Source organism: Siniperca chuatsi, linkage group LG10, assembly GCF_020085105.1.
Source record: "Siniperca chuatsi isolate FFG_IHB_CAS linkage group LG10, ASM2008510v1, whole genome shotgun sequence".
Taxonomy (NCBI): domain Eukaryota; kingdom Metazoa; phylum Chordata; class Actinopteri; order Centrarchiformes; family Sinipercidae; genus Siniperca; species Siniperca chuatsi.
The window spans coordinates 28,927,328-28,955,318 of NC_058051.1; the positions used below are offsets into that span (position 1 = coordinate 28,927,328).

Below are 27,991 nucleotides of genomic sequence, written 5' to 3' on the forward strand. Positions count from 1 at the left end.
AAGCTGCAAAAGTGGCAGCCAGCCATATCTGTTGAATGTTCAGTGGACTTAATTACCTAAAACTGCTCCAAGAAGATCTCAGCAAACTAGATTTCTTCTCCGTAGGGTGGATGTGGTGAAGAGGTTGAGCTGCTGCTGGTGAATTCAGCTTTGTCTTGGTCCTGCTGTTTAGGTGACAGTTCTTTAGGTTGATCACCAGAGATTGTACCAGTTAAATGTAATCAGCATTAATCCATGAGCGCAGTTACTGGTGATAGGATGCTTGTGTCACTGGGAATTTAGGCTGTAAAAACAGGTGCGTTTTCACCTCAAACTGTGACCCAGTGCATGCAGCTTTAATTCTGGTGAAGTATCATGAAATACTGATGCAGGACATTGTGAAACAGAGAGGAAGAAAGACAAGGAGATAGGTACAAGGAGAGGGAAAGTAAGAAACAGAGGAGGTATGAGAAAAGCAGTATGTTGTGTTGTTAAAGATAGATTACATAATGGTCAGTGCTGACTGACAAACGCTTTGGCTCTGCCCTGAGGGCATAGATTCCTCATTTAGAGAGAGGCAGAGAGATTTTCTTATTCGCCTAAAGGCGGAGGAGGGAGGAGAGGAGAATGTGCTCTACATGTTTATTTCCAGGTGGCCTTTTTGTTGATATGTTTGATTTTGAAAGGAAGTGACAAGAGAGGATGGAATTTGCTTTGTAAAAGAAAAGGGAGAAAAAGAGAAAGACATAGTGTGAAAGACAGTTTGACAGCCAGGCAGAAATACAGAAGCACACTCCCTGACATCTCACTACACTAAACACCTGCCTTGTTCTTTAAAGATGTCACATACCTGGGTAGGAAATCTGCTCTTTATGTCAGCACAACCAACTTAAACTGTTTTGAACTGAGAAGCACCTTCAGATGATGGTTGGTCACCTTCATTTCCCTACATTTAGCTGCTAATTGGAGGTGATTTCCTGCCATCTTTATTGTTTTCAAGGTGCTGTGAACTGGTCTGTGGTCTCAGATTTGACGTACAACATGAGAGCAATTAATATTGAAAGAGATAAGTAGTTGATTACGAATACAGAGATAAAGGATAGAAAGAAGAATGCGAAAGAGAGATCACAAAGGGATGTAGAAAAGAAAAATATTAAGTGGAAAATACCTTCTTTTTTTTAAAGTAAGAGTTAAGGATCAAAATAAAACTGAATTCAATCCAAGTGGTCATTGGCGAGACTGATGAGTAATAGTAATTTAACTGGAACACACATTTCACACACATGACAAATTTTAGGGATTGATTTGTAATTTTAAGTGCACAGATAACTAATCTGAGGCTGTACAAGATCCACAGAAAAACTGAGAATCTGTAAGGTTGATTGACGTGGGATCTCTCGGAAGGGCAGAGAAAAAGACAGGGGACAGGAGAGGGGGTGCAGTCAGATAGTGAGCAGTGACCTCTGACCTCAGTGACCTGCAGTGATAACATCTCCGAACCCGGGCTTTTGTTCAGGTTAACACTTGTTTAGTTTATGCTAACGCTTACATAGCCAGCAGTGGTTGGGTTAAACGCTCAGACAACCAAACTGGATTAGCTAAGAATGAAAAACGGCTTTAGGAGCCAAAGAGGTGTAGAGGCCACTTCAAGCGTACATGTCCACATCTGTGCTTAAGCACAAATTATTAAGCATACCACAGTGTTTAGGATTTTGGAACATGTTTACCTACCTACAGAACCTACCTGTTAGGCAGCCATTTGTCCTTTATTCATTCCGCTATGGTGTGAAAATCACCAGGCAGAGACTTGAAACGTGCTGGAAATATGTTATTCATCCTGCTGAACATCATGGCTAGTTTTATTGTTATGTTAATGGCATGTTGTCGTTGTGTGGCTTGGAAGTCAGCGGCTGCTTTGATGGTTGGAAAAGCACTAAAAATCTAAAACACTATGGTCAGCAAAAATGTAAAGTATATATGTGGTTTGTAGTAAGGCAAGGCATTTTATTTGTATAGCATATTTCATGCAATTTGAAAGAATAGAAACCTTTTTAAAGGGAAATTAAAAAGTTTAGAACGGAGACAGAAATACAGGTTAGGAGGGCAAGTCAAAGGCAGTGCAGAACATAAATGTTTTTAACCTGGATTTAAAGTCTAATATCACCTGGACGGATTTTAGGCTTGGCAAAAAACACTGGTACGATCCTTTTTAAATACTTCCAATGCTGTTGAAGCAGCTAATGTCAGAACTGCTGTGCAGCCAGTCTGAGCGTGCTGAAAAGCTCCTTTCAGACATTTGGACAGGGGGGGGCTGCATCTCAATTTTTGTAACTTTCCAAAAACAAATACCTGACAGTGAGGCCTGCTTTGTGCAGCGATTGGTTACTTTTGAGGCTAAAATAATATATATCTATAAATAAAGTTTTATTTTATACAACTTGATTTTACTAATGTGGTGCCCATTGCCTAATCATGTTCTTTTTAAGGGTAAATCGGCCTTTAAACTTGTGTTCTTGGCATTTGGAAATAATAGTAATGAAGAAGTGACAAATTCAAATGTAAGAGAAAATTACTGAATTTTGTCTTTGTAGAATTTTCTTGGAGTGAGATAATACTACTATACACTACTTGATAGATGTAGTGCCTTATAGCAGCAAAAGTGCATTATTTTGCATTACTGGTGGGATGGGTTCGAGTGAGCTGGAGTGACAGAGAATGTAAATGCTAATGAAATTTCCTTTTTTTCATGCTGGCAAATCAGACTGTAAACTGTGTGAATTTAGCACAAAACAGTCAGACTAAGACACAGAGACAAGATTTATGACACATTAAAACCTACTAGCAGAAATACAATACAAGCTAGAGCCTCACTGGTACAGTAACCTGAGTGAAGTCAGGTCTCTGTTGGAATATAAGAAACTTGAGCCAGGTAGCTTCAGGGACAAACAGTTGTGAAAGAAATCTCTTCTTTTCATAGGAGTTTACTGTGACTCTGAAACATTGTACTGCTTTTGGGAGGTTAGAGAGGCTAGACTGTAACTTAAAGACTGAAGGGTCAAAGGCAGCAATAACCAGTGTGTGTCATTCACTAAGTGTCTCTGAGCAAGATCCTGAAATTCAATCTCCACAGTAGATCTGTAAATAAGAGAGACAACAAAGTGTAAAATGTGATGGAGTGCCTTTTTTCATTGAGATTTAGGTATTTTGAGAGAGACTGCAAGGTTTCATTCCAACCCAAGACTACAGCAGGTGTCGCACTGACTAGCTCCTACTCTCCTGTGGCGTAGTCTTAAGTGAAAATACGGCGTGAACAGCAGACGCATTTCAAACTCTGAGGACGCTTCTTTGATATCAGTTTCACGAGAAAGCTGTTCTCACTGAGACAACTTGGGAAAAGCTATTTCCTCAAGGTCTCAAGTATGGCTTTTCAATTTGATACTGTACATAGTGAAGTTTCAGTGTCCTGCCATAGAGCCTTTTGAAACCTCATATGCTCAAATAAAGATTCAAACTTTGGTACATCTCTATCTCTGTCTTCTCAGGGCCAGTACTGTGACATCTGCAGCCAGGGCGACAGCGATCGCGCCCATCCCATCACCAACGCCATCGACGGGACGGAGCGATGGTGGCAGAGCCCGCCTCTGTCCCGCAGCACAGAGTTCAACGAGGTGAACGTCACCCTGAACCTCGGACAGGTAAGACTCATTAAATATACACTACTGGAACACACACACACACACACACACACACACACATTTATGGTTGTCACTTGATGGAGCACAGTATGCGGTTCCATTCTGCTCTGCTTTTACTCTTCTGCAGTATTTTGCTGGAGTGTCAAAATGTTTTCAAAGGTTCCAGATTATTGTGGAACGTCATTGTTGACCGAAAGCGTTGCCTTGTTACACTGAACTGTTTCTTATCTAGAATTCTTGAATGTGTTGCGTTCTCAGGGACTTCAGAATGGAAATGTTCTACAGAATGTTTTCCAACTAGTCAGGATACATGTTCAAAGTGCATTTTAAGCATGGCTGTGTCCAAAATCACTCCGTATTTACTATATAGTGCACTGTATTTACTGTCCGCCGTTGAATATAGTATATATACTTTCTGCTAACAACCCCACAATGCAATGCATCACTTTTTATCAATGTGAAAATTACAGTGCTCCATATAGAGCAAACTACTGAGTGTCTTTTATGTAAGGGGTAGTGAATGAGCGAAGGGAGACATTTCGGACACAGTGATTGGTGTCCATAGTTTCCAGAATGTCAGAATGTTTTTTTTTTTTTACGTGATTTCTGGTATGTCGGGGTTCCCTCTGAATTTTGAATTTCAGAACATTCTCTTGGATTCAAGGATGAAACGATATGCAGCAAAGGGGAGATAACTCCTAGCCTATTTAAGCTTGAATTTCTGTGGTTTATGGTTCCCAGAGGTTCCGCCCCATGAGATGGTCATGATTTTGATGGGTCATGAGCCTAAAAATTGCCATGTTACACCGCTGCTTGTTTCTGGAATTGCTGAATGTGCTGCGTTCGCTAGGATTTTAGAACAGTAAAAGTCGCAGTAGTCTTTGATGACTGTGGAACGTCTTCCATATTTTCAGGACACATGCAAAGGTGTTCCACTCCCATTTAAAGCGTGCTGAGTGTTTTCTAGGAGTTCAGCTTGACAGAATGTTTCAGGATTATAAATATCAGCGTGTTTCATAGAATTGCAGCGTACATTTCTACAGCTGAAATTCTCAAAGACTTGCCACTTGTGCTGGAAATGTTAAAATCTTCATATGCCAGCCATTATCACTGGTAGGTTCCAACATCTCAATTAATCTCAGCTGTTTTATTAAACTATAAATGAAGCTGATTGGATTTCAGCAGTTTGTAGTAAAGTCGCCCTCACAAACATCTGCTGGCTGCTGGTAAACTCTTATTCTGCTTGGTACCTCACTGCCTCAACTGTTCAACCTTGCCCTCTTTGATAATGAATGTAAAGTTAATCTGGGCCCATTAACTGGTTTAGCAGCTAACCTCAGTGATAAATCAGCCTCCCAAAGCTCAGAGACCCACATGACAATTCAAACAGTTAAGGCTTCAGTCGGAATATATTTAGAGATGTTGTTCTTGGCAGGAGGCTCGGTTGTTGGAACTGGTGTTGTAGTGAATCCATCAGAATGACACACGCTCTCATAAAGATGTGTGGCATGTTCGTAAAGTTTCTCAAACACAGGGACACACTCATACACTCACACACATACGCACTACAGCTTCAAAAGCTTCACTCTGTCCCCCTGTGCTCCAAGTTAACCTTTTTGTGTTTTTGAACGTCGCTCTTGAACAACCTTTTATGTTTCTGAATGCGACTCTTTTGTGCCAGGCTCTCCTGCTCGAGTGCCCTCCTTATTCAGTGCAGAGACATTCACTGTGTGTGTGTGTGTGTGTGTGTGTACTTGTGTCCTTGACCAAGTGTGTTTTCTGTCATGGCATTCAGTTTCCCTTCCCTCTTCCATCTAGCGTCCCTTTTGTCATCACTCTTTACTTTCTTCCCTTCCTCTCTCTCTCAGGGTTGAATGTCTCAATAGAGAAGCAGGGAACTGTGACTGTCACTGAGTGTGTGTGTGTGTGTGTGTGTGTGTGTGTGTGTGTGTGTGTGTGTGTGTGTGTGTTATCTTGTAAAAGCCTTTTATAAGCCTGTTTACCTTGTGGCAGTAATAAAAGAATGAATAAACGTTTTTTAAAGAACAAAATGAATACTATCAGAGCCCAGCTCTGCTCTCACAGTCATTTTGGATGACATCTTTTTTACCACTGTGCCATTATAATATAGTATATTCAGTGATCAATTATGATTAATACATTTCTTGTTATATTGGCTGTTATATATCTGTATGTATATATATATATATATATATATATATATATATATATATATATATATATATATATATATATATATATATATATATATATATATATATATAGTTTGATTGAATTGTCAATTAATTCATTAGGAAATTGTAGAATCTAGCATTTTGACCTCTACTAGGGACTAAAACTCTATATTTCTGCCTCTGCTGCTTCGACTTTCACCAAACTTTAAAAAAATATATATCTCTCAACTTTATGGAAGTGCAGTACTAAACCGTAGGAGTGCCCCTTTTAAGCAAAGACACCAAATATAATCTGGTTCCATTTGTAATCTGAATATATGTATATTTAGTCAGCTGGTCGTCTTGCATAAGTTTTCTTGTCAACATTATTGTTATGTATATGGTTTTGGTACACTTGCATGACCTGCATGTTCAGTTTTCAAATGACTGCAAAGTCTTCATTGTAGCACAGTATAGTTTGATTTTAAAAACAATTAAAAACTGTCCAGAACTTATATCAGAAAGATATTTAGGTCCTAATTGTATAAACCCAGCTGGTAGCAGCTGAACATGGACTTTGTTTTAAACTTTGATTTTGACGCTGCATTTCTGCAGTGTCTCAGAGGAGAAGGACACTTTATCGGTATCACAATGTTTACAATCTACATCGCATCAAATTGTTTTCTGGGTGGCATCGACGCTAAGAAGACAGCTTCAAGGAGAGGGAGACGAGGGGGAGGGTCTCTAGTTACCAGGTTGCAGTTTTGTCTTCAAAGAATGTAGGTGGGCGAAGGCCAGGGTTTACGAGTGTGTGTGTGTGTGTGTGTGTCAGTGACAGGGCTCAGAGAGTGTGTTGAAGACCCCACCACACACACACCCCTACCTCTGCCTGAATGAAAGAGGAGGGAGAGATTGGAATGTAAGTTAACCTGTCTCAACCTGCAGAGGGGAAGGCTTGTTAAATTACCCCCAATTCCCCTCTCTCTCTCTCTCTCTCTCTCTCTCTCTCTCTCTCTCTCTCTCTCTCTCTCTCTCTTTGTGCTAAGTTAGTTAGGTAGCTTCTTATTTAGCGCACAGACATGAAAGTTGTGTTGTTCTTCTCATCAAACTCTCGGCAAGAAAGTGAATATGTGTGTTTGCCAAACTAATGTTGTAACAAATGTTTTGGGCTCGTCCCCCTAGTTCCAATTGATAGAAATCTTAATGCTACAACATAATATATGATATTTAAGACAATAGTGTACTGTACAAACAGTTTGAGGAAGGCCCTTTCCTGTTTCAACATAATAAAGTCCACATGCAGAAAGCTGGGTCCATAAATATGGATGCAACTTTTTTCTCCTAATACCAGTTCAGATACATCAACTCGGGGTATCTGCCGATACACAGTACTGAGCCGATACCAGTGCTCTCCTTTTCCCAAATTTAAAATCTCTGTACCTAACTGCGTGGAACCATTTTTATGTAAGCTGAGGCCAGAGTCGCCATGACAGAATGAGTATAACCGAAAGCAGAAACACATAGTTTTAAAAAGACACTGGCACAGAAACTGTTTTTAATGTACATAGGTCACCTAATATGCAACAGCATTATGGTTTTAAGACTGCTGCGGTGCCCTTGAGCAAGCACTTGAAGCACATCGGTCTGTACATTATTCTGAGGTGTTGACAGGTGAAGGCGAGTTCAGAAGGTGAAGCAGCTTAAAAAATGTGCGTGCTCTGTGAACATTTAGATAAAAAAAAGAGCAGATTAAATTCTCATGGTGTGGAATTCAGTTGGCAGTAAATACACTGTACAGTCACTATCGGTATCAGTATATCAGAGCATTACTGCAGCAGGTGTACCAAGCACAGACTGCACCCTCCCAACAATCTGAAGAAGTGCAGTGTTGCACTTATACACACATTTCTACATCTTTCTACTCTAATTCTCTCTTATTTCCTTTCTCCCTGTCCTCCAATTCCTTCTTGTCCTAACTTTTCTACCGTCTGTTTGGTGAGACTTTTAAATAAGGAGCATCAGTTCACACACACCCCTTCCTCTCCTCCTCCAGTCTTTCTATATCTGTTCCACCCATTCTGCCTATCTTATACAGATAACACACAGCTCGATATAGACCTTCCTGTCTTCTTTCTTCTGCAATCTCTGCTCTCACCGTTATCCTCTTCCTCATTACCTCTGCTCGCTTTTTTTCGTTTCTTTCTTCGAAAGTGAGAACCCACTCTGCTGTTTTCTCCTCTGCAATGTTTTCGCTTTTCATTCACTTTCTACTCTTCCTCCTCTAAGTCACCTCCATCTCTAACTTCTTCTCCTTCATGTCCTTGCTGAATCCAACTCAGAAAAAAGTAAGAGAGGTTTAGGATAAGAATATGAAACTCTCTGTTTCTGGAAAGACATGTTGCTGTTGAGTTTTTCAAATGTCATCCTTCAACAATCAACAATCTTCCTTTCACTTGGTGTGAATCTTCACTGGCCTCACAATTCAATTACGATTCACCTGTCAGTGATTCGAATGCACGATGATTCTCGATGCATCTCAATGTAACATCCTCAATTTTCTATATTACTGCACATGGCTACTTTTTCATCAATCAATACAAGTAGTCAGATAAATCTGAACTCCCTTTTTATTTATAAAGTGCTTTCAAAAATCAGACTACAACAGTCTATAATATAAAAAGCTGCATCTTTTCAGTACCAGTATCTGTGACCTACCTCAGTACATAAACCTCTCTGAGTTGGACGGCAAAATTGACAGCGCCTCCTCAGTTCTTGGCTGATTAGCTAGGCTCGCTGTATTCTTTGTGGTTGCAGACGTTAGCTCAGGGTGAAAACGGCTAACGTGGCTCCTCAAATTCGTTGTATTACCAAAGTATTTAATTTTTGTCCAGTTCTTGCTTCCCAGTAAGTTAAAATCCGAAATGTGCCCAGATATCCACTTTCAAAATACTGGCTGCGTTTTTTTTCACTCGCTGTTGATCTCTGCCTCCCTCCGCCATATCTCCCAACATATAAAAGTAACGGTCACCCACAATTCAATGCAAGAGAGCGCCGTTGCAACGTAACGATGTAACTTTATTTTCCAGCCGAGGCCGGAAATCAACAATCAACGTTATTAGGCTATAATTTTGTGTAGGCTGCATCAATGCAGAATCTTCCCCGTCTGCATCGCGATGCATCTTAGAATCGAGAAATTTCCACACCTCTACTTTTACTCCTGTTGTACTGAGGGGGCAGCAGAAATCTCAGAAATGAATTTCTCTAAACTTGGGTACAGCTCATTTCACTTGTCTCAGTTTGAAATGCACTAAAACATGATGAAACATCTCACCTCATTATTTTTCCATGTCTATAGTAAATACATCTAAATCTCTATCTGTACCTGTCTGGCTCCTTGTCTATTCCTGTTTCATCTGCACACTGGGAAAGGCAGAGAAGGCGGAGGGAAAGAGATGGAAGAGGAATGACAGCTACCTGATGAACTGTAGGAAGAATATGAATCATCCAATGAGGTCATACCCAGTTCAACACAATTCACCGTTGTCTTGTACATAGGCTGTGTGATCTAAGCGCAATGTAATGTTGGTGTGTGTTTTCGCTCGGTGCTCAGATGTGTGTGTGCAGTTTAATTCCTCAGGTGTGTGATCGTGGAAGGATTCTGTAATGACAGGTAAAGGGGAGGGGGGCGATGGAGGAGGTGAAGAGGAGGAGGAGGGGTTGGAGATGGGGAAAAAACAAGGAGACCAATAATAGATGACATGAAGGGAGGGAGAAATCCAGTATGAAGTCAAGGTGAAACAAAACTCCCAGGAAGGGAGGAGGAGAGGAAGGAGGGCTAGAACATGGAAAAGAGGAAGACAGGAAGGAGGTTTTAAGTGGAGAAGAAAACGGAAATGAAGAAGAGGAAGGAGGGTGAGGGCATGGAACGAGGAGGAGGAGGAGATGACAGGGGAATGTTTGTCTGTTTCAGCAGCCTATTATTAGAGCACAATATAGGCTTCAGTTGGGAATGTGTGTGTGTGTACATGTTCTTCAGGTGAGGGCTTCTCTTCTCCATAATCCTCCCTCCTTGAGTAAAAAATGTGTCTCCTTGTCACGACACTTGTCAAAGTCTGCAGAGCTGCATTAAGTTTTCTGCAGTTTCAGCGATTTGATGTGTTTTTAGTTCATTGCAGAAGATACTTAAGGGTTAGTTCACCAAAATGAAGGAGTAGAAAGCACCACAATCATAACTCAGTGGAGCCATTTGATCCTTATGTCCCTGAGGCCAGGTTATATTGGTTATATTCATTTATAACCCCGGGTTTTGAAAAGAGAAAAACTGTTGTATGAACAAAAATAAACAAGTTTAATTTGCAATATAAGTAAATACAAGGTTCAACAGAAATGTGCTTCCTCAAAACGGGAAGAGGCACTGTCACTGTATATAACAATAAGTCACGACCCACACACACACACACTGTCCGCAATAGCAAAATAGACAGTCCACCACATTGTCCGACCTTATGCAATGCGATTTAGTTTTTTGGTGCTTAAATAATTTTAAAAATTCAGCAGCAACATGTCATTCTGGCTGCAACTAAGTAGCAAATAGCAAATCATCACATTTCAGAAGCTGTAACCAGAGAATGTTTGGCATTTTTGCTTGAAAAATTGCGGAAATGATGAATCGATTATCAAAATATTTGCCATTAGACGAATTGATGAATCGACTAATCGTTGCAGCTCTACATGTCGTGCAACAGTTTTATTTGAACCACTTTCTACTAAAGAAATAGTGTAGAAAAACTGTAGAAGTCTGTGAAATATCCAGAATATTGTGGACATTGTTTTTGGAAAGACAAGTGGCTATCAAATTTCTTAACTGAAATTTTTCAATGCTGTAAGCACCATCAATGAAATTCTTTTCACCTCCATCGTATTGGGCTGGAGATCTTGGAGTTATCTCAAAACATGGAGAAATAAAACCAAAAGTGAGAAAATATGTTTTTCTTTTTTTAAATTTGGGTGAACTGACTCTTTAAACAGCCTTCAAAGTGGGCCCAACCCAACTGTGAAATAAATCAAACATTAAAACACAAAATGCTTTTCAAGTATATTAAAGATGGACTTGACTGGAGCTGGACGGCAGTTTCTTACTAGAGAGATTCAAATGTTTCTCACTGTTATATGCTCTTAATTTCCTGGTGTGTTGGCCGGTTTCCCTACAGGACAAACACCAAGAAAGACGCATACACAGATACACACACACCCACATGCAGTGTTGAGGTAGCTCTATTGTTCACCATGCGTAAGAGCGAGCACGCTGCCAACTGCTCCCGATTGAATGCTTCCTGCTATTGATGTGGTTTGAACGTCAGTCAGCCGGCTCTGAGCTGCAGGGCAGAGGTTTATATTTGGAAAATCCCGACGATTTCTGACACGCTTTTTGGGTGTAAAGCTGAGCTCGCACCATGTTCAAAGCAGTTTACCTCTAAAAATATCTTTAGTTTGATGTCAAGTGAAGCTTAATATTACATACAAATCTCATATGTCTCAGTGGACCAAACAGGTCCACATGAGCAACACTTCCCTCACCCAGCCTGAGTTGGGCCTGTTGGGCCATCATTGAGCATTTGTGGCTGATCATCACCTGTAGATTTTTCATTTAGTGTGGTTTCAGCTTATTTTTCATCTCTGCCTGTTATTTTCTTCTTCCACCAGCAGACGACTATGTGCTACTGGTAATGCCAGTGAAGAGCAACAGCCAGGTGCAACTTTTTATCAGACATATTCTTAATTTGTATTCTGAGCATACAGCAAACAGTTTAGACAGATAGTGTCATGAAAACTGAGCATAATACTGGCCTGTTTAAACATATTCACATTGAAGTGAAGCCTGTAGAATAGTTTCTTTGTTTTGTCTTTCTATAATGTTTTTTTATTATTAATAAGACCGTTGAGCAGTTATTTCCTCACGGAAGGTGAAGAAGGTATGTACATGTTGCTGGTCGTCAGCTGTAGTTTTTATGTCAGTGAGATCACTTTGGGTAGGCCTTTAAAAAAGACAAGAAATAACGACAATCGTCAGTTCCTTAGAAATCTTCAAAAAGGCAACTCAAAGAGAGATCGCCCTTCTTGGTCTGCTAAGGTGGCATAGGAGACAGAGATGGGGAATAACAGCAATTACGACAAACAAAACATCCAATCATAGGTTAATAATATGTCCAGTATCTGTATAATACAGACAATATAATACTGCAATAGTCAGAAGTCCAATACCACCAATATTTAATCAAGTGAATACAATGCCAACCACAGTCGAGCAGCAACAGACAATAGTAGATGTCTGAAATTCGAGTCCTACAACAAATAAACTGTGATGCGATACAGCATAATCTAAGCCAACACCAGGAAATGACCCCCTAACACAGGGGCTTATGGGTATTAGGAAATGGATTTTACCACCTGATAACTGGCAGTTGTTCGACTCAGAAGGCTGAGTAGAACAAAAAGACAATTTCATGGATTACAACATGACGGACCGTAACATTATGTGGTATCCTCTCCGCCCGCCTGTAGGTGAGCAGAAGTAGCCTGAGATCACTTCTGTGTATGTGTTTTGTATGGATGTGTGTGTGTGTGTGTGTGTGTGTGTGTGTGTGTGTGTGTGCGCGCGCACTTGCGTGTGTGCTGATTATAATCAGTGTATTCTCTGCCAATTTTGCTATTTACGACAAGCATGGGAACCACACTCTGCCTGTGTGTGTGTTTTGTCTGTGGTCTGGCTCTGTACAGATAATTCCAGTGTTTGTTTGTTTTTCACACACTCTGTGTGTGTGTGTGTGTGTGTGTGTGAGACTTCAAGATATCAATTCTTATTTGTCGTATTTCCCTCACACCCTTGCATCGTCCCCATCTTTCCATTCACTTCCTCTATCTCTATTCGTATCTATCTTACTCTGTCTAGCCACAAAGACTCTTCTGTACAGTGGATGACTGACATAGGAATGATGGAAAAAAAGAAAAAGAGGGGAGATATGATGGACATCAAACATCTCTCTCCCATTCGCCTGTCACCCATTTTCCTTCCTAAAGTCTTCTTTGTCAGTCTCTTCTTGTTTAGAATCTGTACAGTTAAAGCACATTGTTAGCTACTAATGCAAAAGGTCCAGAATTAAACCTACACTAGCTGTATTCAGTTATTAATTTCTCATGTTTTAGTTTTCCATCAATACTTCTTTATGAATCTTCAGGCCAAAAAAAAGGCAGCTTTTTAACAGCTTTAATCGCTGAAATCTGTCTTATTGTAGAGCAGGTTAGCAGCTAGCTGTCACTAAACACTACATACTAAAGGATTAGCATGGACTCAACAACGGGTATGCTAAAATGTTAGCATGGTCTGTGTATCCCAATTATATATTGTACACTAATAATATGAAATTTACAGTATATACTGATGTTTGTAGTTTGCAGTAGCCAACAAGATACTGTGGTGTACCATTGTTTACAAACAATAAATAATCCAAAGAGTTAGAGCTGAAACGATTAGTCGATTAATCATTTAGTTGATGGACAGAAAATAATCTGCAACTCTTTTGACAAGTGATTAATCATTTAAATAATTTTCAAGCAAAAATGCCAAATACTCTGTAGTTCCAGCCCCATGTTTGTGAGATTTTGCTGCTTTTCTTTCTTTCATATGATAGTTAATTGATTATCTTTAGCTTTTGGACTGTTGGTTGGTCAAAACAAGGAATTAAAAAAAATGATCTTGGGCTTTGGGAAATTAATGGGTATGGGTATTTTTCACTATTTTCATTCATTCATTTTATAGGCCAAAAGATTAATCAATTAATGGAAAAAAAGATCCACAGATTAATTGATGACGAAAATAATCGGTAGGTGCAACCCTAGGTGGAGTGTATGTAATTCAGCAAGCTTTAGCACACTTGCGCTGGCTACGTATTTAAAAACGGCACAAATAATTAGTGGAAATGTTTTGTTTTTTTATTGATTATTTGCAATACCGAGTTATTTTGGCCAAAAGGGTGAAAAGCCTCCAAAACAAACAGACAGCAATGAGTATTTAGCTTAAGTTATTATAGCTAATGTGTTAGCAGACAGTTCTGTTTACACATCCAGCAGAAACAGAGCAACATGAATACCCCATTGAAGTTGTGTTTCTGTCAGTAATTACTGGTCTTTTAGGTCTTGTTTGCTCTGTTGATTACTTCGAAAAATGTGGTTCCCACTTGATAAATGTTTTAATTTATTCACCAGTCACTCATTTAGTTCGGCTTTCTGCAATTTGCCACTGAACATGTAGGATATTATAGTTAGCGTGTGTAATCTCATGTGGCCACAGTTTTATATAAAGCAGTTTTGTGTTGGTTTTGTCAGTCCAGTGAAGTAAAACAGTGAGCTGACAGATGTACCATAGGTATAAGTGTTGATTCACAGTGGGATCAGCAGTACCAGCAACACTTTTACATAACCATCCATTAGATTCAGTGATAATATAAAAATATTTTGCTTTATGTAACTTCAGTGTGTCTTCTGGTCTCTCGTCAGTGCCATTGCTTTTAAAAAAAATGTTTTTTAGCTACAGATGAGTTGCTCCTTCTGTCATTTCATAATTTTTCAAGTTTGAATGTACTACATTGTGAGCCTTAGAGATGATTTATATGTTATCATCGTCATTAAGTCTTCACAAAGTGATGTATTTCTGGGTAGTCAATTTTCCTCTTTCTTTTTTTCTTCATTTCCACAATGACTCAGTCAACCACACGTTTTTGTCACGTCTTTTAATAGTGGTCCTCTTTCTATTTCTTGATTTAAATCCTTTTGTCCTCTTTAGCTCCTTGGCTGTCATTTTGAGGGTCAACAGTTGCAGTCATTCATTCCTCCCTCCACTCCATCCTCTTCAGTGACTTATTTCTGGCACCATCTACTCATCGGCCTTCATCTTTCTGCTTTTCCCATCTGTCCCTCTCGTTCAGGGTTAAACGTTGCCTCTGAAACTGTGTCATCTCACACAAACACACAAACGCTGACACACAGTGCACATTTTTCAGTCATTCATTATGTGTACTGGGCAGGAAAATGAGCAAAGAGGGGGAGAAAAAGAGGTGGAGAGCGAGAGAGACAAATCTGACCTTAATAGGAGTGATTCAGCTTTGAGTGAAGAGAGAGAAAGAGGCAAAAGGGATGAAGCTGATGTCACATCTAAACCAGAATAAAGAAGGGATGATGGATGCATGGAGGCAGGGAGGAAAGGAATGAGGGCTGGTAGTCCGATATAGTTGGCTGATATTTCAGAGGTCATTCTTATCCGTCTGCTTCTGTATGTTGTTGTAGCTGATATCAGAGTGTGTTGATATTGGCAGGTTGACACACCCTAACTGTTTGTTATTTTGACAAATTAAGAGAAATGCAGCATCATAGTTTCTTGAAGTTTTTCTCATTCTTTTGACAGGGAAAGATAAATGTAATTTGTCAATTCTGACATAACACATGATGGATCAGACTAGTATCTCGACACTTGGAGCCAAGTCAACTTCAGCTTGCTGAAATATGTGAAACAATATTTCTGTGCTATTTTTTGTCTGTGCCTTGTTTTGGAGTTTATTAATCTGTTGTAGGTTGTATTTATACTTATGAATGTTAATTTTCTGTTGAACATTTCCTCTTTCAGCCATTATTTTAACAACTTCATATCTTCACTTCTGCCTGAGCAAAAACTTTTTATCTGACTTTCACTTGAACCACAGTTTCTGCTGAAATGTGATACCACCCATTGAATGAATTTAAATAGATACAAATGAAAAAGCAAGCAGTAAAAAAGCATGATTGTGTGATTGCACTACATGATTATGGTCAGTTGTCTGCAGCTCCATCTGGTAAATGTTAGTGAAGGTTGAAACTTCTCATACAAAATTTCTAGGCTTAATAGCCTAAAACCTCTGAACAGTTGCCTAGAAATGCAGTTTAGTTGCCTCTAATTCACCTTTGGTAAACAATAACTCCAATTTAGGGGCCTTAAAGTTTGAACTATTGACAGCTGGTTTTCCAGAGGTGAGTTCACATTATTTATGTCGAAAAAAGGTTACTCTGTGCAGAGCACCGACCAAAACTCCAGTATGCTAGCCTAAAAACTTCCTAAAACCCAGTACAGTAGTCTCAAACTCCAATATAGTAGCGTAAAACTTAACTCCAATAACTCCACTGTACAGTAGTACCCTATTGTGTTGAAATGAGATTCTGCAATGCTTATTCAGTCCTGATTCTCTGATCGAACTATACTTTCCATCCTCCTGCGAAGAAGAATGGAAAGACAAAAATGTGTGACGGATGGACAGAAAAGGTTGTAGAATGAAAACCTAAAAAGAGAAACCTGAACAGGGGGAGAAGGAGAAAATGGAGAGAGGACGTGGATGCAGCTGAGGCTGTAGGAATTAACTGGAGAGAGTGAATTGGGGAAGGAGCGATTGAATGTGAGAAAAAATTGTAGGAGGAGGAAGAGGAGGAGGACAGGAAGGGGAGAGGGAAGTAGAGAAGGACTCCATCTGGGAATGACAGAAAAAGAAGCCATTCATACTCTATCTTTGATTGAAATGTCAAATGCTCTGAGTGTGTGTGTGTGTGTGTGTGTGTGTGTGTGTGTGTGTGTGTGTCATTATCAAAGCAGAGGAAGTGATTATAAGAGGGCGTCTCCTGCTCTTGTTGTTGCCCTTCAGTGGTTTGGTTTTGGTTGTGTGTGTGTGTGTGTGTTTGAATGTATGTATTTGTCATAATGCTCTCTCCTTATGTCCAAATGCTACAACAGCAATGGTTTTATTCTATTTGATTTGATTCATTATATCCCAACACATAACTCTGTTAATGCTGCTTTGATGACCCAATTTATGACTGTGTGTGTGTGTGTGTGTGTGTGTGTGTGTGTGTGTGTGTGTGTGTGTGTGTGTCACTCCCTCTTCATGCATGATGTCTGTTCCAACCTGTTGATCGGTCACAGGTCAAAGGTCATTGTCAGGCTCTTCAGTTCTTCATTTCCTGCTGCTTTGAACTTGCCGCCCTAATTCACACACATATACACACACCCTTTCTCTCTTAAACGTACCCACTTGCTCTCTGTGTCTCTTGTCCGTTGGTTGCCCTGTTCACCTTGTCAACACAGAACTTATCTTTTAATCTTTATCACCTCCTCTCTCACTAAATCTTCTCTTTGTATCTTTTTCATTCCTGTCGTATTTCACGTTTCCATCCACCTATCCTTTCTTCTCTCTCTTCTGCTGCCCATCCATCTCTTCTCCGTTTAGCTCTGTGTTATCACAGAGACAGACAGCTGGGAGTTTCCTCCTGTCCTGCTACTGGAGGGCAAAGAGAGAAAGGACAGATGAACTAAGAGAATGAAAGATAATGGATGGACTTGCATGGAAAAATTAACTACAGTAATGGAAGGAGCTAGAAATGGAGGGGTAGAGCATTGGCTCTACTCACTGAAGAAATTAATTATGTAAATGTTTGAAAAGCCGTACAAGTGTCTGACTTTTAAAAGATGTGGCTTCTAGAAAGACAGACCATGAAAGTGGGGAAAATAAAAAGAAAAGAAAGAGAAATGTATATTTGCCAGTTGTCTCATTACTTCCCATTACAATACAAAGACATCTAGAAACAGAGAATAGTTACGTGAAAGTCAACAATATTGATAACCCATTAATTGTTTTCATATATCAAGCAAAAATGCCAAACATGACCTGGTTCCAGCTTCTAAAATGTGAGGAGTTGCTGCTTTTCTCTGTTTTTTTATTATTGTAAATTGATAATCTTTGGGTTTTGGGTTTTTTCTGACGTTTTGTAGGCTAAAAGCTGAACAGGACCTTCATGATGGGCAATACGGGAGCATGGTTTTAATTACTCTGCGATCTGGTTCAGACATGTTGGCTCTCTCCTCCAGGCAGAGGGACTCTGAACGTCCATTCAGCTCAGTCCCATTGTCCTGCGGTGTTTGCTCGCCCTCACAACCTCCTTTTGATGCAGCAGTGGTCCTGAGCCCTCCCAATGACTTAGCATTCAGAATACTTCTCAATGGGCCCTTTATCACACCATTGTGTCACTAAGAGTGTTTGGCCCAATCAGAAAGACTGCAGAGAACAAACATGGAGGAAAGTTGGTTGTGAATAGCTGATGAAGTGTATTAGATCCTTCACAGGGAAACAGAGGAAATGGGAATCAATGGGAGTCAATGGGAAATTAATTAAAAAAGGAGATTACATTTGTTAATCAGTCACTTGAGGTGCATGCAAACAAACAGCATACGCGTCTATATTCCTGTACTTTGTTTCATGAAGCTTCCAGAAATTCAGTTCCTTTTTCTACAATTCAAAAAACGTCTTTGCTGAGAGAGAAATGTCCTCCTGAAGGAGTTTTCCTCTCTTTTTAAGGACATGTGATCTTTCCATGGACAAGTACATTCAGTGTTTGTTATTCAAAGGATGTTTAGCTTTTTCAAGGTCTTGACACATTCTCAGAGGGCAAAACCATATTAGACCAATGTTCTACACACGAACACTCCTTTAACCCACTTTTACTCTGGTTGAGGCATGAGTCAAGTTTGTATTGTTGTTGAGAAGGTGGAGCTGATGTCTTATGCAGGTCAAAATGTTTCAGTAACATAGTAACATATTCCAAAATCAGATATACACAGTAAAAACTTTTTTTTTTAATTATCGCATAAAAATAAAACTAATCTTGCAAAATCATTACTGCTATTAGCAATTTTAAGATTGCAGGATAGAAAATGCAACTCAATGCATAATTTTTGTTCATGTAAAATAACGCGACGCTTCCGCAGCGTGCCAGGTGTGTGTTGTACGTGAGTATGACGAGAAGATTGATATCAAACAAATACTCTGAAATGTGGAAAATAAGCTTCTTGCTTTCTTACCAGGAGTTAGATGAGAAGTTTTCTGTCAGTTTCATATGCGTTCAGTAAAGTGATTGGTCCTGGATGTGTTTAGCCTAGCTTAGCACAAAGACTGGAAACAGGGGGGACAGCTAGCCTCCATCAAAAGAGGGAAAAACCTCCTTCAAGCTGCTCAAACTTCTTTTAGTTACATTTTGTATCTTGTTGGCTAGTAAGCTAGTCATCAGTACACTTAAGGATTACCTGGGTTTTGTTCAAAATTAGCAAAGTGAGTGATGTGGGGGCAACTGAGACCAGCTGTTGTTTAGAAAATGTGTTAGAAAATGTTTAAGCTAACTGTTCCTTAAACCAAAATGTATTTTTTTTTTCTAACCGTTTTAAATACACATGTAAACATACAATGTGTAAATTAGACAGCTTTGGAACTGTTGCTGGAGCTATGCTAGCAGTTTCCCCCTGCTTCCAGTCTTTGTGCTAAGCTAGGCTAAACACATTCTTCACCGAACTCTTTGCTGAACCCACAACGATCCTGTATTGGTAATGTTATGGATGTCCAGCAGCAGTGTGTGAGGAGTGTGTGCAGCTTCCTCCCTAGACAAAACCCAGACAGAAAAACACTTTCTGTGCCAGGATCGTCTTTCCTGAAGGACACCAGTGACTTTGAGCGGTTTTCTTCCTGCTCTGCCAAGCCAGACTAAGAATAGACTGATGCTAATGTCTGCCCGCTATCACACAATGAGCTCATTTAGTGTGATAAAGGAACTGGAGTCAGATGAGCTGGATTTAACTCTCATATTGTGTTTACTGTAAAACGTCCAATTACTTATTTTTACCCTTTCACATTTAAGCCTCATCTGATTTGGATTTGATAAATTACCAACCTGAAGAGAAACAGAACCTCTAAACCAGGCTTGTTAAAATATACTGGTGCTTTTTCTTTTTTCTTAATGTGTATGGGGGATTTTGGGTCGAAAATGAATAAACCAGCTGGTATTTTTGCATCTTAGTCTGTCAAAGACAAAAATCTTAAAGTGTGAGGCATTGATCCAAACTTTATCTGTACATTTATTCTGCAGTATTGTCCAGCTTTCCATTATTTTCCTGGTCTTTGCTGCTGTAGTCAGCCAGCTAGTTAAATTTCATCCCGTCTTTTGTCTTTTTGGCCACATTAACGACGTGACTAAAGGGATGGCAATGTCGGCCTGTCGGTCGATCCACCACTTTGGGTCCAGACTGAAACAGCTCAACAACTGTTGAATGGCTTGCCATAAAATTTTGTACATTGATAGTCCCCAGAGGATGAATCAAATGGACTTTGGTGATCCTCGGACTTTTCCTCTAGCACCATCATCAGGTCAAAATTTTAATTTGTCAAATACCTGCAAAACTACTGACATTCCCATCAGCCACAGCTGTGCTTTGCGTTTAGTGCTAATTAGCAAATGTTAGCGTGCTAACAAGCTAAACTAAGTTAGTGACAATAGTCAACATTATACCTGCTAAACACCAGTATGTTAGTGTTGTCATTGTTAGCATATTAGCATCCTGATGTTAGCATTTAACTCAAAGCCTTGCTGGCTGCTCTGTGAGGCTGTACTATGGCACAGAAATGCTTTGTTATTAAGTTTTCACTTCTAAGGCGTCATTCACACTAATGTGGATTCATGTGTTGAAATCATCGTTTGTGTGTTTTTCAGTGGAAAACAGGCATTTTCAAATTCATTCACATTGAGATCTTCAGCTCAGCAATATTGAATTTCTGAATAAATGAAGCTTAACTAGTAGTTTAAAAGTTTAAAAAAATCTGAAGAAGCTCAATATGTAATTATCGTCAATTTGATTTCTCTCTAGCCACTGTGTTAAAGGCAGGGTTCCTCTCTCTCCCTTTCTCTTCTCTTTTTAAAAGTTGCTGGAATGCAGTTTGCCATGAAAACTATCTGCAGTCCATCAGTTATCTTTCCCCATATTTCACTTATCTGTGTTTTCCGTGAATGAAAGAAGAAAGGCAGCTACACATATGATAAAATGTGAAGAAACGGGGGGACTTAAAGCAACACAGTGTGAGGAGGAGAAGAAACACAGAGGACAAAGAGAGAGGTTTGCCCTCGTTAATGTGACAGTAAATATTGGTTTTAACCAGGTCAACTCCAGCAGATTGTTTGAGTTTCTCCTCTTTTCTTTGCTGGTGAATGAAAGAAAGCAGCAGGGGAGGAAAGAAAGGGCACACAGAGGAAGTACAAACCTGTGACTTTTCTTTGGTTACAGAAGTTTTACCCGACCCAACAGGCCAATGGGCTGGTTTAGTGGTGTTTTTTTAATATATTTTTAGGTGATGTCAGATGGTGACTTTCACTCTTGCTGTCTCTGTTTTTAACAGATTGTACAGTGATATTTTGAGAAGTAGCAGATTTGACAGCCATGTTTCCCTCACTTCTCAGTACGGAAGGACTTTTGTATTGAAACTGAATCCTATAAAAGGAGTATGAGTATATGTAGTTTGTTTGCACTGGTACAGTGACAAAATTAAATATTCTTATTCTAATTCCCCTTGATTTTTGAGTTTGGAACAAAAATGGAGAAATTAATTAAACTGGGAAAAAGTGAACCTGCTGTCGATGGCCCCAACATAAGTTCAGATAACCAAAGATAAACCACTAAATCCTTTTATTTTTCCTAGCAGTTTGTTAGAAATATCCGATTTGAAATAGCTAGCAGTTTGTTCTTAGATGCATGCGAAATTTATATATATATATATATATATATATATGGTAAATATGTTTCTCCTTTATCTTGATGCTAGAGTTGTAAGCAGCAAGTTAGTACAATGCTACAAGGTACATTAGATATTCTTGATGTGCGATCTTCAGCATATTTGATTGTTCAACAGAAGTTTAGCCGCGATTACCCAGCATTTTGCTGGAGCCCTCTGTGGCTGCACCATCGCTGTGACAGTGCAGTGATCTCACTGAAATGAAGTAGGAACCTGTGTTTTCGATGCAGTGCCGTTGTCATTCTGAATCTGGCTTTACAGTTGTGTAGCTGCAGGAATGTCTTCCCGTCGTGCAAATAGAGGAGTGGGGGGGGGTTGGAGGGACAAGTCGACAGAGAGAGAAGGGAGGACAGCAAAGAGAAGGGAGTGTTTTCTCATAGTTAAGTCATAAAACGCTGAATGGGAGTGGAAAGGAGGTGTGTGTGTGTGTTGTGGGGGTTGATCTGTTTGACACACACACACACAGTCTGTGCAGGGTGTGTACACGTGGATTGGTAGCATATACAGCTTTCTAATAGTTTAGAGTGTTTGTGAATTGAAATATATTGATTTTAAGGCCTTCCTGCAAATGATGTAGATCTGAGTAGATACTGTAAATCGACACAGTTAAAAACCAGTAAAAGTACTATAAGATTGAAAAACAAGCCAACGTCTAAAAACTGATAAGTCAGTTAGCGACAGTTTGCTAACCCACAACGTAGCTAACGTTTGTTACATTACTTGCTGTGTCGTTGTTCGCTCTATATCATGGTATTTGTCATGATATTGGATTTCTGAATCTGAAGTGCAAAACGAGATTCAACTTACAGCAAAATTGCTGACATGAAAAAAGCACCATTGATTACATACTTCATTTAGCCTTTCATGCACAAATTGCTTGCTGTTTTATGGGTTTTTGTCTGTGTTTCTTTAATTTAGCAATGTTGCATCATTGTTTGAATCATGAGTCATCAGCTAAGTTCAGAAGCATTACCTAAATCTCCTGTTGATCCCTTAGATAATATACAGCTTTGAGTAAAGTCCCTGGAGTATGAAATCCTTTAAAAATAAGAAACAGACGATACTGGGTTCAGACTAAATGATCAGCTATAAGTGACTAACTTTGGGTGTGTGTGTTTGTGTGTGTCCAGCAGAGCTAGCAGTTAACAGTGTCTTAATAAAGCTTAGTCAGAGTTCAGAGACTGTGCCTGACCGTGATGCACTCCACAGCCCAAAGTCCACATTTAAAACCTCATCACACTGAGAAACTATGGCGACGACCTGAAAGAGAGGGAGTGTGTGTGTGTTGGGATAGAGAGGCAGATGTTATGTGTGTGTTTCTAGTCATTTCTGAGCTCTACACTTGTTCCTTGTCACAGAGCTCTCTGAAACCCCCCAACCTGGGGTTTGGACACATTAATGAATCACCATCAGCTGTTGGCAGGGACCGAACTTGTGACCCTGTGAACACCCGCAGGTCACCCTGCCGTCAAAGCAGAGATACAGAAAGACATTTGTACTTGAAGACAGAGAGGAGGTGTTTATTCGTGACTGAGGGAAACAAGCTGGGAGCTGCAGCAACTGTGACTGGTTCCATTAAAGCCAACAGCTGGGGAGCCTCAGCACTCCCAGTCACCATTAACATTCAGCCTTACACTGTAACACATACTGGGAATATCTGACATTGTAGAGAACATTTATGTCTGGCTGCCTGTCTGCGTGACGAACACCGTATGCACCACTAAAATGTCTTGCTAATGAGCTATGTAGTCACTTAGAGAGTTTAAGTTTCTTAGGACAGTAACAAAAAAAGTGCATGAGATATTTCCACAGTTTACCAATACACATCAACTTTGAAATTTCTGGTGCAGTAATCTGCTTTGATCCGTCTTGTTTCTTGATACTCATTACTAGAAAACCTCTTGAACAAGGGCAAGTGCTCTGAAAACAAGTGGGATTGTTGTGCAGAATATTTGTTTTTGTTGTAGGAAAAATACGATTTGGTCGAGGTAAAAGGACTTGATTTGAAGGATGTTTTGCAGTGTATGCCTCCTTGATGTAGTAACATTGGACAGGTGTAATAGACCTTTTTCACAGCAGACATTTAGACATGTCACAGCAGGAAAAGCAGATTGAAGACAATGATTCCCCACCAGATGCAGACCCTGACATTTGACCCTCCCTGTAGATGACGATGTTGTAGTGAGTCAAGCAGGTTACACAGGGATTTGGACCCAAACGCAGACACGTAGGCAGGGCAGGTGTAGTTCAATAGTTTAATGATAAGAAAAAGGCTTACGACAGGTAGCAGGCAAAGTCCAAAAAATCCAAACTCCAGGCAAGGTCAAACAGAAACAAAGCATAAATCCACAAAACACACAAGAAACAAATGCAGGTACACTTGTTATAGTGACACTGACGATCTGACACAGAACAAAGGAAGCACACATACTTAAAACACAGGTGAGGGCAAGTTAACTAGACACAGATGAAACCAATTAGGGCGGGGCAAACAATGAAAACTGGAGGGAAAAGCAAACAAAGACAAAGTAAAACTACACAAGACACGAGGCTGAACACTTATCAAAATCAAAATAAAACTGAAAACAACAAAACCCAATACCCAAAACCATGACAAATGAGAGGTGGGGCAATTAATTGCAACTCTGTCTCTTAGTTGTATATAAACATAGTTTCTAACAGCAAACACGTTTTGAAGAAAGCGTAATACTGACCAGTTTATGTTTCATATTAACATACTGAGGAAATGTTAATTAACATAAATGGCATGCATTTAATGTGTGTCTATTGACTGTCAGCTACTAATAAACTGATCATGAGACTAGAAGTCTCATGACTTGTGTAGCCTACCACCTCTGCTAAACCTTTGGAAACCCTAATTTCACCTTATATTTGATAGAAATAGTTTGTCTCTAAGAACATACATTTAAAGGAGCAAAGACGTTACAGACGGACACAAAAGTAAACTGATTCCAGTTTAATCCTCAGTCAAATTATACCCAACCTGTTGAGCAAAGAACTGTATTTGATATAAGACAGATCACTATCATAAGTCATACTGTGTGTGTGTGTCTGAATGTAATTCATCAGTTTTACTTTGAAGAGTTTCTATAAACTCCCCTTCTCTCCTCCTCCATCTCTCTCTTCATTAGAACAACCTGTACTCCCCCCTTCTCTCTCCCTTGTCATTCCTCCTCCTCCTCCTACCATTCTTCACTAATTATGGAATTTGCCCCAGCTGTCTGTTTTAATAAGGGAAGGAGGGAATACATGAAAGGAGGAGTGGATCAGGAACGTGGAGAAAGTCAAGGTCACAGGAGAGGAAACCTCCCTTCCTTCTCCTTCTGTTCTCCCTTTCTGGGCCTAAGTTCTTTTTTTTTTATGTCCCATAGTTTCTCTCCGCTCCTCTTTGAATTTGGACACATTGGAACATAATCAGCATAATTTTCCCAGGTGACTTTCATGGTCATTTCAGGCTTTTCTGGCTGCAAACATGTCAGATGACTTTTTATGTGAGGGAGTTGGAAAGCTTTGTCAGCATTATCTTATCACTTTGGCAGACTTTTAAACATCCTTTATATTCAAATTGAGAACAAGTCTGTGACTTTCTGTTGGCTTTTGACATGACTTGTGAAGTGTTTATGAAATGTGGAGTGAATGATGCATCTTTACGAAGTTTTTCAGTATTACAATGACAAGCCCAAGCGAAGTGCTGTATCGTCCGTGTGTCCGGTGTAATATCTCAAATACGGCTGATCGAGATTTTACCAAACTTTACAGAGTGATGCACCAAACAGTTCAGCTATTGTTTACAAAGTTGCACTCACTGGCCCATTAATATTTTCTATAGGATCACATGTTTATTGATATTAAAAAAAGTATAAGAAAAAAATTACTTAGTCTGAATCCAAGTTTGCAAATGTTAGTGAGACTGACTTTGTAGTTAGGGAGGTGAAGCGTCAGTGTGTACAGTGATGTTGAAGAGAGAGGGGGTGATGCTAATAGTCGAGGACATGAGGAGGTTAATTCGTCCTGGAATGTCTGAATCCTGTGTTTTTCACGTCCTTTAGACCCACAATCCTTCAGTCCTGAACCAGCAATTTGCCAACGAAGTATTAGTAATCACAAACACATACATTTTGTATTTCTACTTACTTTCAGAGATCCTCATTGACATAATGCCTCAGCCCCTTACCCTAAAATTAACCACAAATCCTTACCTTAACCTAAACCTAAAGCCTGTATGCTTCATGTGACGTCAGATTAGGGGGTGCAACAATTTCTGTAACTTTCTGAAACCGACAATCCGACGTTCACACTCACTTCACGCCATGATTGGTCACCTGTGCAGAGGTGAGAAAGGAGCCAGGGTTTGAACATCTCTTTCTAGCTCTCTGTTTCTCCCTTCTTTCTGTGCAACACTATGAATGTCTTCCAGGAATGACAGTCTGAAAATATCCACCATAATCCCCATATTTAAACAATATCACTGTCTCCTCTCTACGACGGCCTCCGGAGTCTGGCCATTTGGAACAACTATAAACACTTGCCCTCCGACGTGGTCGTACAACAGGTCATACAAGCTAGTTCTTTTCTAGAATAAACCAGGCCTAATTCTAACTTAAACCCTAAAACCAAGTCTTAACCCTCAAACAGCCCTTTGAAGACTCAGAATCAGCTTTTATTGTCGAAGTATGTTTAGGCATACAAGGAATTTGATTCTGAGGACCGGGCAAAATGTCCTCACTCTCAAGGTCTGAAGAGTACAAGACACACACACACACACTGTGCAGGAGTTTCCACATCCTGGGGGGATGTTGAACTGTCAGACAGAGTTGTGGAACAAGGCATCAATCTGTAGAAGACCCTGGAGGATAAACTGTTCCTCCGGGCGTCTTCTGTCTGTTTCACCTCCCTCCACTCCTCTTTCATTCTGCTACTTATTCCCTCTTCACTACCCTTCATCATCATCATTCTCGCTTCCCTACCTCCGCTCTGTGCTTCAAACATGGCTAATGTTAATGCAGCCCTCGCAAGAGAAGCAGTTCGGTTTTATTCAGCGGTTTGATTATCTAAGCATTTGCATCTTTAGTTTGGCCAATGTTTGAAGATGATTAAACAAAAGATTTTTGCATTCAAATGGCACCGAGATGCTTGAAAATTTAGGTTTTCCTCCTCAGTTATGTTGTTATATTGCATGGTGTGTAGGTAATCTAAATGTAGTTCAAATAAACTACGAAATGTGACCTTAAAATGCAAGGGTTGTATGCTTGAAAACCTGTGTGTTTGTGTAAACAATGTACAGTATATGTATGTGGGAAATTTAATTCATGGACAGTGAAGATGAAAAAAATAGAACTTATGGTAAACTTTGAGTCAAGATGAGGTAAAAATCTTCATCTTGTTTTGATCCCCAGGTGCCATCTGTGATCTCGCAGGTACACTACAGTACTTTATCAAACTTAACGGTTCAGTGATAACTTCAAAAACAGTAGCCGAAGAGAGAGAGAACCAGGGGAAGAGAGAGGTGTGATCCTTCATCACTATTCCTTTTCTCCTCCTCCTCTCCTTCTCTTCCTCCCTGCCTTGCTCTCTGTTTTATCTCTCACCCTCCCTTCCTCCCTTTTCCTCGTCTGCTCTGATTAAAAAAAAAAAAAGTGTTTTGAGAAGAGACTTAAACGAAGACACTGTCTGAGTCAGTGTCTTCTTTTATGTCTCTTCTCAAAACACTTTTTTATCTGAAAGCAGATCCTGATTTTACCAGAACTGGCTGTTTATTTTATTGCTTTTGTGTATTTTATGTATTTTATTTCTTTATATTTCGTCATTCACTGTGGTATTTTATTTCTCTTGTTGTGAAGCACTTTGTACTTTGTTTTGATAAGTGCCCTATAAATAAAGTTTTATTATTATTATTATAAGTATTCTCTGACAAGAAGCCTCAGTCATTCGTTCCATGATGGGAGTCATCTCTCATCTCTTTTCTCGTCCTTCTCCTCCTATCTTCTTCATGTCTGCTTTTCTTTTCTCACTATCTTGACTACTCTTCTCATTGTCTTCCCCTTTCAGCTCTCACCCTCTTCTCCTTCTCTCTGTCACCTTTTTTGCTTCTCCTCTGAAATTCCCAGGACATTCTATTTGTCCAGTTTGGAAAAACCAGGGAAGAAACATGGATGTTCATGAGATATTGTTGATCGATCTGAAATTGGGTCCTCCACAGCTAATGTTATGCTAGTGTTACTTTGCAAAATAACGGGTAGTTAACAACTACAAGAGCAGTTTTGCTTCCAAAAGTACATTTTCAGTCTTTTTAGCTCACCAATTACTGCAACTGAAATGTCTTACCCAAAGACAAAACATTTTAGATGCTTTCTCAAGTGATTACAATTTTGATATCTTGTAATTATGACTTAGCAGTGAATAAAGTTGATAGTTTTCTAATAATCACAAGACAAAGACATATTCA

At 39.6% G+C, this 27,991-nt stretch overlaps 1 protein-coding gene across 1 annotated transcript in view; it reads left to right on the forward strand.

The window, feature by feature from the left end:
• The window catches only part of lama5 (laminin, alpha 5), a 120,516-nt gene that overhangs the window by 3,459 nt on the left and 89,066 nt on the right, over window positions 1–27,991 (forward strand). The window contains 1 exon segment of the mRNA XM_044210147.1: window positions 3,522–3,674. Coding sequence (XP_044066082.1) covers window positions 3,522–3,674 — 153 coding nt within the window.